At 46.9% G+C, this 20,848-nt stretch overlaps 1 protein-coding gene and 1 pseudogene across 1 annotated transcript in view; both read left to right on the top strand.

Annotated features, from left to right (window-relative positions):
* The window catches only part of CACNA2D4 (calcium voltage-gated channel auxiliary subunit alpha2delta 4), a 131,325-nt gene that overhangs the window by 48,974 nt on the left and 61,503 nt on the right, over positions 1-20,848 (top strand). Inside the window, exons 17-22 of the mRNA XM_030804400.1 lie at positions 96-182; positions 758-829; positions 15,049-15,110; positions 16,607-16,674; positions 19,035-19,080; positions 19,156-19,253. Coding sequence (XP_030660260.1) covers positions 96-182; positions 758-829; positions 15,049-15,110; positions 16,607-16,674; positions 19,035-19,080; positions 19,156-19,253 — 433 coding nt within the window. The remainder of the gene's footprint in view (positions 1-95; positions 183-757; positions 830-15,048; positions 15,111-16,606; positions 16,675-19,034; positions 19,081-19,155; positions 19,254-20,848) is intronic.
* On the top strand, positions 4,231-10,844 carry LOC105739166 (annotated as a pseudogene).

Genomic DNA, 20,848 nt, shown 5'->3' on the forward strand with positions numbered 1-20,848 from the left:
TTTTATGAATATACCTGAAAGGCTTTGTAGAAGAGATAAACTTGAGCAGGACGTATACTGACCACATGTTTTTCTTCCTAACCTGCCCACTCCAGTACAGAGAGGGGAAGAAACTAAAACCCAAACCTAACTACAACAGTGTGGATCTCTCCGAAGTGGAGTGGGAAGACCAGGCTGAATCCGTGAGTGGGGAAAACAGGGGCAAAGGAAGCTAGTTTAGCTCTACATCCAACTAAATGGGTCAGCTTTGTGGCTGGGAGCTTTGAGGTCACTCTGTTCCTGTCAGGCAGAACAGGTTCGTCCCAGAGCCTTTCCAAGCTCAAACCACAAGCAATGCCTAAAACGAGCAATTCTTTTAACAACTATAAAAATATAACAATATCTTCTTCAATCACAAGGACTACTGAGGCCGGATGAGATCATGTGTATAAGCTGCAGAGTTTGAGTTTTAGTGATGTTTTAGCCTGGCTTTTGATTGCAATATCTCGTCCTAGAGGAAATTATGTCCCAGCAACTTGGCACTCTGTACCCCAATGCATCAGTCCACATGGGAGTGGGATCTTGGTGAATGCCTGGAATTATTAGCTAGATGGAGCTTAGAGGAAGGTCCATCTTCGCTCCTGGTATCTGTCTCAGAGGAAAAAGGGAAGAACCAAAAGTGTTTCTGGGGATCACCTCTAATCTGGTCTGAAGAATGCCATACTTTCACCCTCCCCTGTGAGCCAAGGAACTAATGCCATTGTCTTTCCTCCTGAAGCTGAGAACAGCCATGATCAATAGGGAAACAGGTACTCTCTCGATGGATGTGAAGGTTCCGATGGATAAAGGGGTAAGGAGCTAGAAACAGCCAGGGCGTGGCCTAGGAAGGTGTCTTCATTAATTGGGTTTAGAGTAGTGACGAGGGACCTGGACTTAGCCTAATTATAGCTGAAGAGTTGAGTGCTTGCTGAACCTAGAGGGTCCGTTAGGGAGTATACCCAGGGTGCATTGGTCCTGGAGAAACACCTAGCCAGGGAATGACAGGATTGCTCATGCAACACTTGGCTTTTGGGAGACCGCTAATCTGGGCAGAAGGCTGGCCAAGGCATTTACAGCTCTTCTTTCCTCCTTATGCTGCCTACTACTGGCCCTTTTGTTGTTTATAATGAAAAAGGGAAAAGTGACAGCTGATTTGGTAAATGGTAAGCAGCTCTTGTGAAATGTTATACGGGAAGAGATTGAAATAGTCACTATTCCCTACAGCTGATTTTCATCCACTGTCATTTCCAGATAGTTAGGAATCAATACCCTCACTAATCCCATTACTATCTTTACAGCCTTGTGCATCATTTATAAAAGATCATTTCATCTTCTCACTTAAAAGGTTCCAATGTGTCTACTGATTCTGCATTGTCCCTTGACATATTTACAAATGTCACCTCCTCCCTCACAGCCACCCCCACCTCCTCCTCCCCTGCCCATCTGCCTCAGCTGAAAGAGCACAGGCATCTGCCTGCAGCAATTAGACCCAAGTTCTTCCACAACACAGACCTCCATGAAAGCCAAACAAGAAAGCACAGGGAGAGACAAGGAAGCATCCCTTTTAGGCCAGACTGATTTTCACTGGGACCAGTGTCTGATTTTGGTGGCATCTGCCTGGATTTTTGTAAGCTCTGGGCTGAGAAAGGCCTCCTTCAGGCAGACTGGGCACTATAGTGAGGTCAGACCACCAGTGGCAGCTGTTCCTTCTCCTGATCCAAAAGAATAGAGGCTTCTTCCACAGGCACACACCTTTATCCCAACCAGATTCCTGCTCATGTGCCCAGATGAGCTCTCACATAGCCCGGCACGGCCACAGCACTGAACTGACAATGAAGAATTTAGTATGCTTATGGCACACGACAGCTTAAAGGTAGATCTGAATGTGGCTATACTGTATCTAATACAGACTGACACACGCAGTGGGTGTGGTTCTCTTCTACCCTTTCCCCCAGTGCCCAGGAATCTGGTGCTGCTTTTATGCTTCTCAAAGCCACTGAGGCAGAGTCCTAACCAGATGCAGCAGGCTGAACTTCTGAAACCTCTGCTCATCCTTTCAAAGTTTGTTCATTGCTACTAATAAACCATCTGGGTTATATATTTGCAGTTTCACAAAGGCTTCCTGATATATGGGTGCTGCAATATAAAGAACGTTCAATGAGGATGACGACAATCATGACCATAATGGACGTTCCATAGCACTTAGGGGTTCATGTCTTGCTACTATTAGTACAGCTAATAATAATGATGGCAACTAACATTTATAAGAAACTGGGCTGGGCGCTTTCAAGTATTCACTCATTGAACGCTCACAACCTGAGGGTGGGCCTATCCTATCCCCATTTGACAGATGAGGATATTCAGAGAGACTAAAAACTTGCCCAGAGTAACCCAGATGATCAACTGCGAAGCCCACGGGTAACTGCTCCGAGATCTCCCATTCGTAACCACTGCTGTAGAAGGCCTTTTCTGTAGGACTGGCCCTGGATTCTCAACTCTCTAGCCTTAAAGGTTTCCCAGAATTTGCTTTAGCATAGCATTTCTATTCCACCTTGAACACTCATCGCCTTCTCCTCTCCCTCTACCCCGTTCTATCACCACTCAGCCCTCCTTCATCCTCCATCTCTTCACCCTGACCCCGGGAGCCTGGCAGCCTCCACCCTGTGCAGGGCATTTTGCTGGTGTGGGGCCACCGAGGCAGTGTCTGGCTCTCACTGCTCTGATGTCTTAGGCTGCCACTCATCCCCAAAGTGGCTGCATCTTCTGTCTTCTCCACAAAGCTCTTACAGAGCCATCCAACTGCCCCATGGTCGGCCTGCCTGCTGATCTGTCCCAGCCCTGCCTCTCAGCTCAGTGGTGTGTCTCAACTTACGAGCTTGTTTCTCAGTGGAAACCATCTCCAGGTCTAGGTCTAGGCTGAGGAAAGCTTTCTAAAAGCCTTGTGGGAATATCTGTTACTGTTCGAGCCATCCTCCCGGCACGGGACCGCCTGCTGTGTTGTTTTCTCCAGGGGATTTTACAGGTATCCTTATTTTCCACAGATCAACAGCATGATTTAGGGCAGGACTCACAAACCCAGAAACCTGTGGGGCCAAACTTGTATTCGTTAATAAATACGAATAAGAGAAGCAGACAGGCCTCTGTGCAGGGGGTTCTGGGAACTGTGGCAAACTGAAGAGAACACACACCACCTTCAGGAGACGGCTAAGATCTATGTTTAAAACACGTGCAACTAATTCCAAAAATGTTAAAAACACAACCTGGGCCAACATCTAGGATGTTAAACTCGTAAGAAGCCCAGCTTTGGCTGGCGGGCCTCCCATTTGCCACTTTGATGGCAGGGGTTTTGTCCCAAATTGCAGACCAGTAACAGGTGCTACAATTTCTAACCCATCAGCAGCATGCTGGCCAGACATCCTCGGACACAAGTTTAAAAGAAGCAAGCAGAAGAGCAAAGTGTCCTGGAGTCTAACCTAGGACGCGTTCTGTCATTCTCGTTTTTGATCATTTCAAACAATAATTAGCAATGGAGGAGAGAAGGGGCAGAATGTTCCTTCCTAGCCTCTGGGTTCTTCCAAATTAACTGCACTGACTGGAGTCCATGCGTGAATATGCACACACACCAGCAGCACACATGTACATACACACACCAGTGGCACACGTGTATTGTACACACATGCCAGTTGCACACACGTGTACACACACACCAGCAGCACATGCGTACACACCTACCAGCAGCACACACGTGTACACACACCAGTAACACGTGTACACATGCACACACCAGCAGCATACATGTGTACACACATACACCAGCAACACACATGTACACACACACCAGCACACGTGTACACACGCACACATCAGTGGCACACGTACACACACACATCAGCAACACACGTACATATGCACACACTAGCAGCACACATGTACACACACACCAGCAACATACAGGTGTACACACACACCAGTGGCACACGTGTACACACACCAGCAGCACATGTGTACACACACATACCAGCAGCACACACGTGTACACACACCAGCAACACACGTGTACACATGCACCCACCAGCAGCACACGTGTACACACACCAGCAACACACATGTATACATATGCATGCAGCAGCAGCACACACATACACACACCAGCAACATGTGCATACACACACACCAGCAACACACATGTATACACACACACCAGCGGCTGGCATGCAGAGCAGCTTCTCCTCGTGTTCCTCCAGTGCCCTTGAATCCCTGCACCCTGGATTTCAGGAACACAGGGCTAGAGTACTCTATGACGTGCTCTTACACTCTCTTTCTCTCTCTCCCCCTCACATTTTTGTCCAGCAGAAGGAGTCAGTCTATTAAAGGAGAAGATTGCTCTGATACCTCTTTACTCCCAGCCTCATCTTCCAGACCTCTCGCTCTCTTTCTGTTAACAGAATTCACAGACCCCCTCCCAACCCCCTACACCCCTTCTCTCTTCTTTTTACTTCAGCCTTAAAAGGTGACCTCAAAGTTCATTTGAGTAAGGTGTAGCTTGACTAGACTCACCCTTCAGCAGATAACAATTATAAACTCTGAACAAAATACAAAAAACAAAAATGGAAAGGCACTTGAAAGTGACCAAAAGTAGGCAGCAACAACTCTTGAATCCAGAGAACTGCATTGGGTGCGATACGCGTTTCGATGGCTCTTTTTCCCAAAGGGCACCCCCCAGTCTGTCTGGAGCGCAACAGCTAGAATTCAAGCAGAAGGCTGCAGTTGTCACCGTGAAGTGTCAGAGAACAGAATTTGCATTTCCAGAGTGTCTGGAAATGAGGAGGGCTAGCCCAGAAGCAGCGAGCCACAGGGAGGCTAGACCCCAAATCTGTTTACAAACTCCCCTCAAATTCCTGGCTGACTCCTGAGCCCTGCAAACACAGGGGAGCCTCGAAGTGCCCCAGTGGAATGCAACACTGGAAAGCCGAAAGCAGGATTCCAGAGCAGGATCTCAACACGGGATCTCAGCTCTTGCACGTGTAGTAGGGACAGTTTGGAGTGTGGGTCACACAGGTGGAGGGGCTTGGTAAACACCTTAGGATTTCCTTTGAAAGCACAGAAGAACTATACCTTAGGAGTAAAGACTGTCCCAAGGCCAAGAGATTCACCCTAGGCCTAAAGACAAAGCTGAGACAGACCCACCCAAACAAAATGTGAATTGAAGCCTCTACATGCTCAGTTCTTATCAGCCCATCATTTAACTACTGCTTCATATAAAAACACTCTTCAAAGGAAGGCAAGAGTATCTACAGCCTACCCCTCAAATATCCAGTATATAATAAAAATTGTTATGACCCAGCTGTTAGAATTAGAATGACATTAGTGCAGACATCGTAACTGTGTAAAGGAAAAGATGTTCATAATGAGGGAATAGATGGAGAATCTCAGCGGAGAAATGGTTAGGACTTGGTCAAAGAACAGAGCCCCTATGAGTGATACGAACGTAGGATTTTATTGTAGGGATTAGACCTTACGGAATTGTGGGAGCTGGTGATGAAATCTATAGAGAGCTGGTGTCTGCATCCAATGGTGAGCTCGAAGTCATTGTAGGTCAGCAGGACCAGCAGTTGGGAAGGAAAGCTGGATGAGATGTGGAAGAAAGCAAGAACGAACTGGAACTCGAGGAAAAACAGGAATCCGTGAAAACAAACTGAAACCCACATCTGTCACTCACCAACTCTATCCATAAGGATGGCAGATGACCTGCAGACGGAGCCAGTGCCCTCCACAAGGGGCTGCATCCTCACCAGGTTAGATCTCAGGGAAACTGAAGGAGGAGAGCCAGCAGCAGCGGGTGGCTTTGAATCTGGCTGTGGCCCATGCCAAGAAAGCACGGCAGTAGGTTACAGCAAAGAGTGGCAGAGCCTAGTATTCTGTGCAGACTTCAATGTGCAAAACGGCTACCGCTGCACTTCCGTCTGCAAATCTCACACACATTTCTCTTTGGCCAACCCTGACTTGAAACTACACTGGGCATTGAGTCTGGAAGTGTAGTTCCAGCTTAACTAATTTGACACGGTACAAAATCATTATAAAAACCAAACAGGAATTTTTGTCTTGCTTTAGACCTGCTTTTCGATTGTATATATTTAAGGTGCACAACGTGATACGCAGTCGTCCCTCAGCATCCATGGGGATTGGACCAGGACACCCCAAAGATACCAAAATCCATGGATGCCCCAGGCCCTTCTATTAAATGGTGTAGATTTATGTGTAATCTACACAGTCTTCCCTAATACATTTAATCATCTCCAGATTACTTATAAAACCTAATACAGTGTAAATGCTATGTAGATAGCTACACTGTATTGTTTAAGGGATAATGACAAGAAAAAGTCTGTACATATTCTGTACAGATGCAACTATCCTTTTTTCTGGAATACTTTTTGATCCACAATTGATCGAATCCAGGGATGTGGAACCTGTGGATATGGAGGGCCAACTGTACTTACCTTGATATACAAAGTGAAGTGAAGAGATGACTACAGTCAAGCAAAGTAGCATACCCATCATCTCATATAGTTACCTTTGCTTTAGCGTATGTGTGGCAAGTTCACCTAAACTCTATGCTCTTGGCCAGTTTCCAGTATACAATACAATACAATACAATGAACTCTAGTCCTTATGTTGTACGTTAGAGCTCTAGCCTTAATCATCCTAGATAACCACAACTTGGTACCCTTTGACCAACATTTTCTCATTCCCTGCCTCCCACTGTGCCTTCCCCTGCCGCTAGTAACCACCATTTTTCTCTGTTTCTATGTATTCCATTTTTATTTTAGATTCCACATATAAGTGAGATCACGCAGCATTTTTTTCTGTGTCTGGCTGATTTCACTTAGCATAATGTCCTCTGGGTTCATCCATGTTGTAGCAAATGGCAGAATCTCCTTCTTTGTTAAGGCTGAATAATATTCCTTTGTATTTATATGCACCACAATTTCTTTATGCATCCATCAACAGATACTTCAGTTGTTTCAATATCTTGGCTATCAATGGTGCAATGAACATGGAAGTGCAGATATCTGTATGAGGTGGTGATGTCCTTTCCCTTGGGTATATGCCTGGAAGTGGGACTCCTGGGTCACATGGCAGTTCTACTTTTCATTTCTTTTAGGGGCCTCCATATTGTTTTCCACAGTGGTTGCACCAACCTACATTCCCACCAACAGTATACAAAGGTTCCCATTTCTTCACACCCTTGTCTACACTTATTTCTTGTCTTTTTGGTAAAAGCCATCCTAAGAGGTATGAGGTGGCATCTCATTGTGGTTTGGGTTTGCATTTCTCTGATGATCAATGATGTTAAGCAGCTTTTCATATACCTGTTGGCCATTTTATGTCTCCTTTTGAGAAAGGTCTATTCAGGTCCATATTTAAATCGGATTATTTGGATGTGTGGGGTGTTATTTTTATTTTATTTTATTTTTTGCTGTTGAGTTGTGTAGGTTCCTTATATATCTTGGATATTATAAAATATTTGCAAACCATACATTTTATAAGATTTTTATGCCCCTTCTAAAATGTGCAAATATTTTCTCCCAATCCATAGGTTGCCATTTCATTTTATTGATTGTTTGCTATGCAGAAGGTTTCTAGTCACTTTCTATTTTAGCTTTTGTTTCTTATGCTTCCAAATGAAAACTTTAAAACCAAAAAGTACCATATCTGAAATGAAAGCTTTACTGGATGGGCTTACCAGCAGGTTGTAGAATAAAGGGACAGTGAAGTTAAAGATGGATCAGTAGAAATTATCCAATTTAAAAAAACAGGGGGATAATGGGGAAAAAGACAGAGAAAGAAACAGAACTTCAGCCACCTGTGAGATGGTATCAAGTGGTCTAATTACATGTTCTTGGAGCCCTAGAAGGAAAGGAGAAAAACTCAAGCAGAAAAAAGCATATTTGAAAAACTGATTGTCAAAAATGTCCTGAATTTGATATAAACCAGCAATCTACAGATCCAAGAATCTCAGCAAACCCCAAGCAGGATAAAAAGACAAAGAGAACCACACCTGGGTACTTCATAGTCCAGCTACTAAAATTCAAAGGTAAGAGAAAATCTTCAAAAAAGCTAAAGGAAAAAAGATGCATTACATAAAGGGAAACAATAAGACTGCTGTATATAAGAACCAACAAAGTAACATCGTTAAAGTACTGAGAGAAGAAAAAACTGTCAACTCAAACTTCTGTAGAAAGAGAAAATACAGTTCAAAAATAAGGATCATGTCTTCAATAAGGACATTTTCAGGCCAGGGCAGTAGCTCACACCTTTGGGTGTGAGCGCTTCCAGCGCTTTGGGAGGCCAAGGCAGGAGGATCACTTGAGCCCAGGAGTTCGTGACCAGCCTGGACAACATAGGGAGACCCCATCTCTACAAAAAAATACAAAAAAAAAAAAATTAGCCAGGTGTGGTGGCATGCACTTGTAGTCCCAGCTACTCAGGAGACTGAGGTGGGAGAATCACTTGAGTCCAGGAGGTTAAGGCTGCAGTGAGCTGTCATCATGCCACTGCACTCCAGCTTGGGCAACAGAGTGAGACTATGTCTCCAAAAAAAAAAAAAAAAAAAAAAAGACATTTTCAGATAAAAGGAAACAGAGATTTCATTACTATCAAGACCAGCAGCAAAAATGCTTCAGAAAATTCTTTACGCTGAAATAAAGTGACATCAACTGCAGGTCTACAGGAGAGAATCAACCATACTGGAAATGATAAATAACGTGGGTTAATAAAAGACTATATCTTATTTTTTCTCTTAATTTCTAAAAAAGTCAACTGACTATTTAAAGCAAAAGTTTAGATGTTGCATTGTGGGGTTTGTAATATATGTAAGTGTAAATTATATGGCAACAATAGCACGTAGCAGAGTTATCTCAAAAATTTAAAGTTAATTTGACATTGAAAAAATTAATCAGTCAGTGCAATTTATTACATTAACAGAATAAAAAAGAAAAGATAGAGGGTAATCTCAGTAGATGCTAAAAGAGCATTTGACGAAATTTAAGAACAGAAAGAAACTTCTTTCTTCTGATGAAAGGCATCTATGAAAAACCTGCAGCTAACTTTTGATGGTAAAATATTGAACACTCTCACCCTAAAATTGAGAACAAGGCAAGGAGGACTTCTCACCACTTATATTCAGCCTTGCACTGTAGGTCCAAGCCACTGCAGTAAGGCAAGAAAACAAAATAAAATGCACAAAGACAAGGAAGAAGTAAACTGCCTTCGTTCATGGGCAAAATTATTGTTTCCATAGAACATCCCAAGAATCTACAAAACAAACACTAGAACTAATAGGTAAGTTTAGCAAGTTCACAGAACACAATTTTATAAAAATTAATTTTATTTGCATATATAGCAGCAAACAGAAAATGGAATATTTTTGGTCCAGGAACGCCACCATCCTTTGGGCCAGTGCCCCACAACTGCCTCCCCGCCCCCGGCTCCCCACACCCCGGCTCCACTTGCCGCCTGCTGCCGGGGCTGCCTCGGGTGGAGCCCCCAGCTGCCCCTGGTGCTGCTGCTGCTGGGCCTCGTGCATGGTGCTCCGCAGTGGATGCGGTGAAAAAGGGCAACAGGACAGCCTGCATAATGGCCAGCATCTCCGCCGCCTTCTCGATGAACTATGACTCTAAGAGTGGCTCTAAGAACGTGACCTTTGACCTGCCATCCAATGCAGAAGTGCTTGGCAGTGGCTCTTGTGGTAAAGAGAACACTTCCGACCCCAGGCTCGTGATTGGTTTTGGAGGAAGACAGACATGACCTTCCATTTCACAAGAAATGTAACAGGTGACAGCGTCCAGCTCATGAGTTTTGTTTACAACTTGTCAGACACACACCTTTTCCTCAGTGCAAGCTCCAAGGAAATCAAGACTGTGGGAATCTCTACCAGCTATCAAGGCACCCAGGTCCGCATGAACAGCGAGACCGTCAGGCTCCGCGGTACCCCATCCAGGCCTAGATTTCCAACAGCAGCTTCAGCAATGGAGAGACGCGCCGTGAGCAAGACGGGCCTTCCCCGCCACGGCGCCGAGAGCCCCTTCTCCCCTCCGTGGGCAGGTACAGCGTGAGCGGCACCCACGGGACCTGCCTGCCGGCCAGCGCGGGACTGCGACTGAACCTCACCCAGAGAGGAGGGACCACAGGACGGTGCCAAGACTGTTCAACATCAACCTGGGCAAGACCTCAGCCAGCGGGAGCGCGGCGCCCACCTGGAGACCCGGGAGCGGCGCAGCGAGGGCAGCACGGTCCTGGGCTTCCAGTTTGGGATGAATGCAGGTTCTAGCCGGATTTTCCTACGAGGAATGCAGTTGAATACGACTCTTCCTGACGCCGGAGACCCCACTTTTAAAGCTGCCAACGACTCCCTGCGAGCATTGCAGGCAGCCATCGGCAACTCCTACAGCCGGAGCGGAGCGTGTGCCCGCAGCACGAAGCCGTTTTCAATCAACATATTCCCAGGGTGGGGCCAGGCTTTCAAGGTGGAAGGCAACCAGTTCGGATCTGCGGAGGAGCGTCTGCTGGACGAGAATAACACGCTGATCCCCATCGCCGTCGGCGGCGCCCTGGTGGGACTGGTCCTCCTCGTTCTCATCGCCCACCTTGTCGGCAGGAAGAGGAGTCACCCGCACGGCAGCAGGCACAGAGCTGCAGGGGTCCCTGTTCATCTCCCTGGGCTCGGGGTCCTGAGGCGAAGGCACACTTTCTGGCAAACGTTTCTCAAATGCGCTTCATCAAATGTGATGTTCATCTTGCAGCATTTGCCATACACAGCACAGTAACTATGGAAATGACGGTGTTAATTTTGCTAACTGGGTTAAATATTTTGCTAACTGGTTAAACATTCGTATTTACCAAAATAGAACTGTAAGGGAGGGTGGGAGTGCTTCTCAAAATTGGCACTGGCTCCATTGTCATTCGATTTTAGAATGTCCAGGGTTGGTTTCCTCATTCTTTGCTGCACTCAAAGGGAACGTCTCCGGCCTTCACACTTAGGAGCCTGAAGGTCGGCTCACTGTTAGGCTGCCGTGCTCATGAAATTACAAACAGTAGACAGGGAAAATCCTAAGACAGAAGAACTCCAAAGACAAACGGGCCTGGCCGCCTTTTAAAGATGAGCTGAAGAACTGCAAACATTTATCTTTGGACAGGATGGGCCCGGCCACACGCGGCTGGCGGCCTCGTTCCAGCGAAGGCACCTGGTGGCATGTCCTCCCGCATTTCCGAAACTCTGCCGCTCAAGGGCTGGCACTTTTTAAGATATGAAAATGAGTGTTTTTTTTTTTTTTTTTGTAAAGTGATTTTCAGTCTTCTGTTGACATTCAGGGTGATCCTGTTTCTGCGCTGTGTACAATATTAGATAGATACTCTGTACTCATGTGTCTGCTGTGGCTTGGGAGGGTTGTACACAGGACCAGCTCACAGAATGCATTGCCTGTAACAATGCTAATGAAAAGTCTCTTTCTTCAAAAAAGCAAGAAAAAAAAAGAAAATGAAATATTTTAAAGCTCCAATGACAATAGCATCAAATAACATAAAATACTTAGGAATAAATTTAACAAACATATATATGACCTCTTCACTGAAAACTACAAAACATTGCTGAAAGAATATCAAAGAAAAAAGTAAATATAGAAAGATATAATTCTGTTTATGGGTTAAGATCAGTATTGTTAACACATTCATTCTTCCCAAATTGATCTATAGATTAAACACAATCCGATCAAAATTTGAACAGACTTCTAGAAACAGACAAGCTGGTTCTAAAATTTATGTGAAAATGCAGAGGACCTAGTATAGGCAAAATTATCTTGAAATAGAAGAACAAATTTGGACAATTCACAGTATCTGATTTCAAAACTTACTGTAAAGCTACAATAACCAAGCTGGGTGGTACTGACCAAAGAATAGACAAATGGGTCAATGACCTGAATAGAGAACCCAGAAATAGCCCACACATATATTATCAATTGATTTTTCAATCAAGACACCTTGGAGTGGCATTGGAGCAAGGCAGTCTTTTCAACAGATGGTCCTAGAACAACTGAATAAATGTATGGAGGAGGGGAAACATTGAGCCATAGCTCACACCACGTACAAAAACTAATCTGATGAATCATAACCCTCAATGTAAAAGCTAAAACTGTAAAGCTTTTACAAGAAAAAATAGGGGAAATCTTCTCAACCTGAGGATATGCAAAGATTTCCTAGACAAAAACACAGAAAGCACTAAACATGAAGTAAAATTGGATAAACTAGACTTCATTGAAAATAAAAGTTCTGCTCCTCAAAAGGCACCAGTAAGAAAATGAAAAAGCAGACAGACTTGTATCCAAAATACATAAAGAACTCCTACAAAGCAATAACAAAAAGACTAAAGCCCAATAAAAAATGCTCAGAATACTGAGCAGACACTTCATAAAGGAAGCTGTGCAAACATGCTCAACATTATTAGTCATCAGTGAAATGCAAATCAAAACTACAAGATGTAGCCGGGCACGGCGGCTCATGCCTCTAATCCCAACACTTTGGGAAGCCGAGGTGGGCAGATCACTTGAGGCCAGGAGTTCAAGACCAGCCTGGCCAACATAACTAAACCCCATCTCTACTAAAAATACAAAAATTAGTTAGGCATGGTGGTGTGTGCCTGTGGTGCCAGCTACTCAAGGGCTAAGGCATGAGAATTGCTTGAACCGGGGAGGCTGAGGCTGCAGTGAGACAGCCTGGCGACAGAGTGAGACTGTCAAAAAAAAAAAAAAAGAAAAAAACTGTAAGATCCAGTTCACCTTCTCTATAGTGGCTAAAATTTAAAAGACTAATAACACCAAATATTGGCAGTGATGTGGAGAAATTGGAACTCTCAGACATTGCTAATAGGAGTATAAAATGGCAAAACACCCTTGGGAAATTGGCAGTTTTCTTATAAAGGTAAACATACATTTACCATGTGATCCAAATTCCATTCCTAGGTTTTTACCAAGAGAAACGCAAACATATGTCCCAGGATATTTATGGTAGCTTTATTCATTGTAGCCCCAAAGGAGGAACAACCGAAATATACCAAAATATCCATCAATCAGTGAGTGTAGAAGCATACTGGGCTGTGTCCACACACTGGGATACTACTCAGCAGCAGAAAGGAACAAACTACTGGACACACAGCAATATAGACAGACGCTGAAAACACTATTTTGAACAAAAGAAACCAGACACAATTTTTGTGTGTGTCATACTATAAGAACAGGAAAAACCAATCTATGGTGACAGAATCCAGAACAGAGTTTGCCTGTGAAGGAGTGGGATGGGATGGACCAGAAGGGGTAGGCAGAGAGACTGGAGAGGCTGTTCTGTGTCTTGACAGGGTGGTAATCACATGGCTGGATACATGTATCGAAGCTAATTAGGTAATACATGTAAGATCTGTGCATTCCACCCTTTTCTTCAATTAAAAAAAAAGATAGGCCGAGCACGGTGGCTCACGCCTGTAATCCCAGCACTTTGGGAGGCCGAGGCAGGCGGATCACCTGAGGTCAGGAGTTTGAGACCAGCCTGGCCAACATGGTGAAACCCCGTCTCTACTAATAATACAAAAATTAGCTGGGTGTGGTGGCGCATGCCTGTAATCCCAGCTACTCTGGAGGCTGAGGCAGGAGAATTGCTTGAACCTAGGAGGCGGAGGTTGCAGTGAGTCAAGATCACGCCATTGCACTCCAGCCTGGGCGACAAGAGGGAGACTCCGTCTCAAAAAAAAACAAAAGGGGTAAAAATAAAAAGATGATCTCCAGTTCTGACACTCAAGCCAGCTGCTCCTTGGAGCACAGGGCACCCTACTCCCCCAAGACATCTTCCAGGACATCCCATGACCGCTGCAATAGAGAGAAGCTACAGAGAGGGTCTGACTGGGCAGAGGAGCCGGAGGGCACGGCCAGGGGATGGGTCCAGTTTTGTGAATGGTGCTTTCTGATTTGGCATAAAGCCAGTTTCCTAGAGAAAGCAAGGCTTTTGTTGCCGTCCCCTCTCTCTGTGTCGCTTCTGACACCTCACTCCAATTTCCAAAATCAAAGAAGGAAAGTCAGAAAGAAGTAACAAGTCCTGGGCCAACTCCAAAATGTGGCTTTTCCCAATGACATGAAATTGTGTGATGGACAGGACAATCCACAGAACCTCAGCACCCCGAATGCACCCTCACGGCAGCCTCGTGGAAGAGAGGCCATGGACAATCCTGATTTACAGATGAGAACACTAAGTGAAGTAACTTGCTCGAGGGCACACAAGTCGAAAGTGGCTGAGCTGGGCTTCAATCCTGGTTCATCTAAGCCCAGCCGTGCCCTTAGCCACTTTTGTACTACATGATGCCCTAGTTTATACAAAGTCCACCAAGGCTAAAAGATGGCAGCTCTGAAAGGAAAAGGAAGTGGTGAAAGGGTCCCATGGCCCGGGCATGGATGACAGTGGAGGGAGAATGGTGCACCCCTTCTCCCTGGGCGTCTTTGAGGGCAGGGAGGTTTAAGTGGATTGTGTATGTATACATGGGCTCCAGAAGTTCTTAGCACACACTGACAGCCCCAACCTCAACCCTCTGGGAACCGTAGAGTCACAGATCACATCAGCACTGCCCAATATAGCCACTAGCCACATTTGCTAACTAAGTTTAAATTTATGTCAACTAAAATCTGAAAATTCAGTTCCTTGGCCACACATTTCAAGTGCTCAATGCTGCTTAGGGACTATTGTGATGGGCAGTGCAGGTCCAGACCTTGATCCTGAAATCCAGGCCATGCCCCAAAGGGCTGCAGTTTGCTGCACCTTGAGAGGATCTGCCTATGGGTGTCACTAGGATGAGGTGCATAGCGGGTGGTCAGGGAGGAGACAAGAAGGTGGGGGGACTGTACAGTGATGATGAAGACCCCAAGAGCACTGGGAGGAGGTGGGGGCTGGGGGCCACTCTTCTCTGCGTGAACACTCTTTCCTTATCTACTCTTTCAGAAGCGAGTTCTTTTCCTGACGAATGACTACTTCTTCACGGACATCAGCGACACCCCTTTCAGGTGAGGGACACGGGCTTTATTTGCAGGGGGTGAGGGTTGAACATGAATACCAGCAACTCATATTTAGTTGGCAATTTTGTGGTAATAGCAAAAGACCCAGGTCAGCATTCAGGAAACTTGAGGTCTAGACCTGCTTTGCCAGTGTAGCCTAGAATGCAGGTTCCAGAGCCAAACTGCCTGGACGTGAACCCCGGCTCTACCATTTACAGGCTGTGTAAACTTGGTCAAGTGTATGGTCTGTGCTATGCTCCTGTGAGCCCCAGGCAAGCCCCTTCAGGTGCTGTTGTTATTTCACTGTTCATCAGTGTCCATCAGCCAAGCTGCCTTAACAGGCCATTTCCCCGAAGGCAGTTAGCCCTGTCTCTGAGAAGAGGCTCTGAGGTCCAGCACTCCCTGCTTTACTGATGCGTCACCTCTGCCTCCTACAACTCTGTTAACAGGCTTTGAGTTTCACTTAACTTCTCTGTGCCTTAGATTTCGATCTGTAAAATGGGGGTAACAATAACAGCTGCTTCTTGGTGATGTTGTGAAGATTAAGTGATATCATCCAGTTAAGATCCTAAAGCAGTGAGAGGATCAAATTGGAAGATCTCAGTTTCCATGCAACTGTAGAAGTATTTGGCTCTAGGTATTAGGCAGATTAGGAAACAAGCGGCCGTTACCTCTGAATTACCTGATTTCTCCATAAAGCCTTGGTTCCCAGCCCTGACTGCTCACTGGAATACCTGAGGAATTATGTGAAGTTGCTACTGCCCAGGCTTCATCCAAAACCAATTTTTTTTTGAGACAGGATCTCACTCTGTCTCCCAGGCTGAAGTGCCGTGGCACAAACAGCTTACTACAGCCTCCGCCTCCCGGGCTCAAGCAATCCTCCCACCTCAGCCTCCCGAGTACCTGGGACAGTAGAGGAGTGTGCCACCACACCCCACTAATTTTTTGATTTAAAAAAAAAAATTTATAGTTGGGGTCTTGCTGTGTTGCCCAGGCTGGCCAGACCAATTTAATCAGAATTTCTGGGGGTAGAGCCCATACACTTGCATCTTCTAAAGTTCCCCAAGAAAGTCAGATATTCAGCCAAGGCTTAAAACCAATGTTCAGCCAAGGAGAGGAAGGCACAGCAGGACTCACCAGGTGGGAAAAGGAGCTCCTATTTGTGGGACCCCCTGTGAAACAGAGAGACTGTTCTACATTTCAGGGGATGCCTGTGAGGTTCAGGATGTCCCTTGATGAAAATGGGAGCTGAGAGGGCTCTTGGTCTACAGAATGGCCAGGGTCCTGCTTAGGAAGGAAGGCTGCTGGGAAATTGGAAGCACTGCCTCTGTTCTGGAGGGGATGGCTGTGAGGCCAGAGGCAAAGAAGGGGGCCTGAGGAGCACACCACTCATCATGGGTACAAAAAGCCCATATACCTACTGTTGGTGAGGGCAAGGACGAGGCCCGGGAGACAGGCCGCCATCTGCTGCTGCTGAATGAGTGCCTTCTCTTCTCTCCCCACAGTTTGGGGGTGGTGCTGTCCCGGGGCCACGGAGAATACATCCTTCTGGGGAACACGTCTGTGGAAGAAGGTGGGTCGGTACCAGGGGCTGAGGGACAGTTAAGCAGAAAATAATGGGCTCTCATGGGACACTGGGCAGGGCCAACCCCAACCAGAGCCAGTGTGACAGCCTCCCTGCTCCCAGGATCCAGAGCAACCTCTCAGAACAATGCTGCCAGGTGGAGAGGGGCGTGTGTGTCCCTGGCTCCTGGGGCATGCAGGATCTGTGGGTCAGTTGTCAAACCAGCAGAGCCTGAGGCCTGCCAACCGCACTGCTAGGTTCCGGGAGGCCTTGCTGGACTGGGAGGTCCATCAAGGCAGTATGTTTTTTAAACAAAGCTCAAAGCTGAAATTTCCCTGCCAGGTGACTGCAAAGGTGATGAGAAAGGAGGCCGGAAAGAGGAGGGAAGCCTGTATTCATTTGCTAAGGCTCCCAGCACAAAGTACCGTAAACATGGTATCCTAAAACAGCAGACATGTATTCTTTCACGGTTCGGGAGGTTGGAAGTCCCAAGTCAGGTGTTGGAAAGGCCGTGCTCCCCGCAAAGCCTCCAGGGGAATCCTCACTCACGTCTTCCAGGTCTAGGAGCCTCAGGTGCTCCTCATCTTGCAGCTGCAACACATCAGTCTCTGCTCCCTGATCCCGTGGCCTTCTCCCCTCAGCTGCCTCTCACTGCCTCCATCATCTCTTCTTATAAGGACACCACTCATATGGGATCAGGGCCAATCCTAATGATCTCATCTTAATTTGATTACTTCTGCCAAGACCCTATTTCCAAAGAAGGTCACATTCACAGGTCAGGACTTCAACATATCTTTTGGGGGACACAATTCAGCCCATACCCGGAGCTTATGGGATGCGAACCAAAGTGAGATGGCAGAGAACAGTGGCGGAGGCCAGGAGAGAAGAGCCCCACTCACCGCGTCCCTCCTGCCCGTGACTTACTGTGGCCCAATCACCTTAGGAGACCAAAACCTATCTCAGGGGTCACAGATATCCCAGGAACCCCTGGAAGAGGTGGCCACTTTCTGTTTAACACCCACATACTACCCTCTGCTATCTGCTGAGTACATCTCATCACCCCACCTTCCTGCAACCATCCTGGTCATTGTCACCTCTCTCATGGACAACCACAGTAGCCTCCAACTGGTCTTCCTGACTCCTTTCTTCTCTGAGCTTCAGCCAGAGGGATCTTCCTAGAAATGCCAAGTCTGCCCACATCACTGCTGATGGGCCTGCTCCTCCTGGCTGCTTTGCTCTGCCCTGGAGTGCCCTCCTATCCCAGCACACTTTGACCCACTCTTAGGCCCCAGCTTAGCTGTCACCTGTCTGGGAGCTGCCCCTAGTAGATCCCCTCTCCTGCACCTCGACTGAGTCAGGCACTAGCTGTGTGCTCACCTGGAAGCTGTGTCTGCCCTTCCACAGCACAGATCCTAGTGCTGGGGCACTCTCCTCTGTTCCCCATCATCCCCTAGTCCTCCACCGTGCCTTCTTCCTTCTTCCTACACATTTCTTCCTCTGCCCAGATATTCCCAGGGTGCACTCCTCCAGGAGACAGAGGGTGCTGTCTTATACCCACTCCTGGGAGTGAGACATTCCAGTGGTCAGGGGCTTGGAATCCCGGAGTCTCCTGGGCTTCTGTGGGCAAGGGAGCTCCCCTTCCAGCTGCTTGCCCTGTGTCTACATCAGAGCAGCAGCCCTGGTGAGGCTCCACAGATGCCCCACTGGCCTTTCTGTCATCCCCTCCCTGGACTTACCCTCAGTGGAGCACCTGTTCATTTCTTAGCTCTGAGTAGGTGCCATGGAGCATCAGCTCTTCGTTCTTTCAGTCAACAGCACATACTGAGCATGAGGTCAGGCTGGCTCTGTGCTAGGTGAGAGGCCACAAAACACACAGGGCCCATTCTGGGGATGAAGCCAATGAAGCCAAAATCACTGGTTTCAAAGTATCACCTGCCTTTGAGGGAGACGCTAGGAGGAACAAGATGCAGCTTCCTCAGGGAGCTGCTGTCTGGCAGAAGCACAAGGTTATTACATGCCCATAATAACCCAAATCCAACCTGGATGGGGAGGAGGGGCATGAGGTCTGCAGGAGGAGAAGATGCTCCCACTGGATGGGCAGCTCAGTGAAGGCATGGCATTTGCCCCGAACCTTGAAGAAGGGGTAGGATTTGGACATGAAACAATGAGAAGAAAGCATTTCAGGAGGTGGGACCTGTGCAGACTTAGCCATGTTCTGTTGGTTAATCTCCTACTCTGAGCTAAGACCAAGAAAGAACAGACCCCAGTCCCTTCCTTTAGAAACTCACTGGGTGGGTGTTTCTACAATTGGGACACACACCCTCATGGCAGTGGGGGAGCATCACCCTGAATGTGGACTCTGGTTTCAGGCCTGCACGACTTGCTTCACCCAGACCTGGCCCTGGCCAGTGACTGGTAAGTGAGGAGTAAAAAAATGGGAGGGAGACAGGTGGAATATTTTGAGATAACACTGCCTTTCCTGGGTTTCAGGATCTACTGCATCACAGATATTGACCCGGACCACCGGAAGCTCAGCCAGCTAGAGGCCGTGATCCGCTTCCTCACCAGGAAGGACCCAGACCTGGAGTGTGAGTGCTGGCCACCCACTGAGGCGAGCTTTTCCTCTGGGGCCCTGAAGCTCAGGACTTTGCCAGGAGAGGTGGGAAGGCAGGGGGAGGCTGCTGTACAGCCCTATCCCAGTAGCACATGGATGGCTTAGATCGAACAGGGAGATTCCCAAAGAAAAAGGCATAGCCAGCCTTGCCACAGGGCTGAGCTGGTATTTAAGCACCCTTGGAACTGTGGTGACATGTATGGATCCCCAGGTCAGGAACTGGGATCTTTTTCTGCCTCTATCCACCAAGTTCTGTTAAGGGTCAGAAGAAAGCACCATTTAGAGTGTCAGCTTTTTCCCTACCACTGTCTAGAAGTGGACCGCTGGGCAAATGGCTGCCACTCTTCACCAGAAGTCCTCATCTCCACAAGGGGAGCATTTGGCCAGATGACTCAAAGCCTGTGGGCTGTGTTTTCTAAACCAGTTCCTCAGGCTAACCTTGCTCACCTCTTCCAGGTCTAGGAGCCCCAGGTGCTCCTTGTCTTGCAGCTGTGACACTTCAGTCCCTGCTCCATGGTCACATGGCCTTCTCACCTGCACTAATGCAAGTGGTGAGCTCATTAGGCCACATCCTCAGCTTGCTCCTCCTCCTTCCTCTTTGGAAGAAAGAGCAGGTCATCCTGTCACATAATTGTCACCCCCATAAGAAGACTGCCTCCCATGCCAACCCAACAGGGCACTTATTTATTCATTTCATCAACAAATCTGTACTGAGTTTGCACCCTGTGTCAGGCCCTGGGGTAGGCATTGGAGCTACAGAGATAACCCAGACAAGGCCGTTGCGCTCATGGAGCTTACATTCTCGTGGAGAAGCCAGGTGATAAGCAAATAAGCCTACATATATAGATATACGTTGTTATAAATTGTGATAAGCGCCATGAACAGGATGCTGTAGGGGAGAGAAATAGGCCTGCTTTAAAGGAGATCCTGCTAAGCCACTTGGGTGGCTCTTTTGTGATACCTCCTCACCAAGGTGAGGAGGATCTCCTTTGGGAGGTGACAAAAATATTTTGGAACTAAATAGAGGTGGTGGTTATACAACATTGTGAATGTACTAAATGCTACTGACTGAATTGCATACTTTAAACTGGTCAGTTTCATTTTATGTGAATGTTACCTCAACAAAGATAAATAAATTTTTTAAATGAGAGAGGAAAAAGAAAGAGCCTCCATGCAAAGACTGGGAAAAAGGACATCCAGATCAAGGGAAACAGCATGTATAGGGGCTCTGAGGCAAGGAGGAGCTTGGCAAGGTCAAATTCACAGAACTGGCCAGGGGCAGTGGCTCACACCTGTAATGCCAGCACTTTGGGAGGCCAAGGTGAGCAGATCACTTGAGGTCAGGAGTTCTAGATCAGCCTGGCCAACATAGTGAAACCTTGCCTCTACAAAAAATATAAAAATTAGCCAGGCATGGTGGTATGCACCTGTGGTCCCAGCTACTTGGGATGCTGAGGCAGGACAATTGCTTAAACCTGGGAGGTGGAGGTTGAAGTGAGCCAAGATCATGTCACTGTACTCCAGCCTGGGCAACAGAATGAGACTCCATCTCAACAACAACAACAAAAT

The sequence above is a fragment of the Nomascus leucogenys genome, chromosome 23, assembly GCF_006542625.1.
Source record: "Nomascus leucogenys isolate Asia chromosome 23, Asia_NLE_v1, whole genome shotgun sequence".
NCBI classification, from domain to species: domain Eukaryota; kingdom Metazoa; phylum Chordata; class Mammalia; order Primates; family Hylobatidae; genus Nomascus; species Nomascus leucogenys.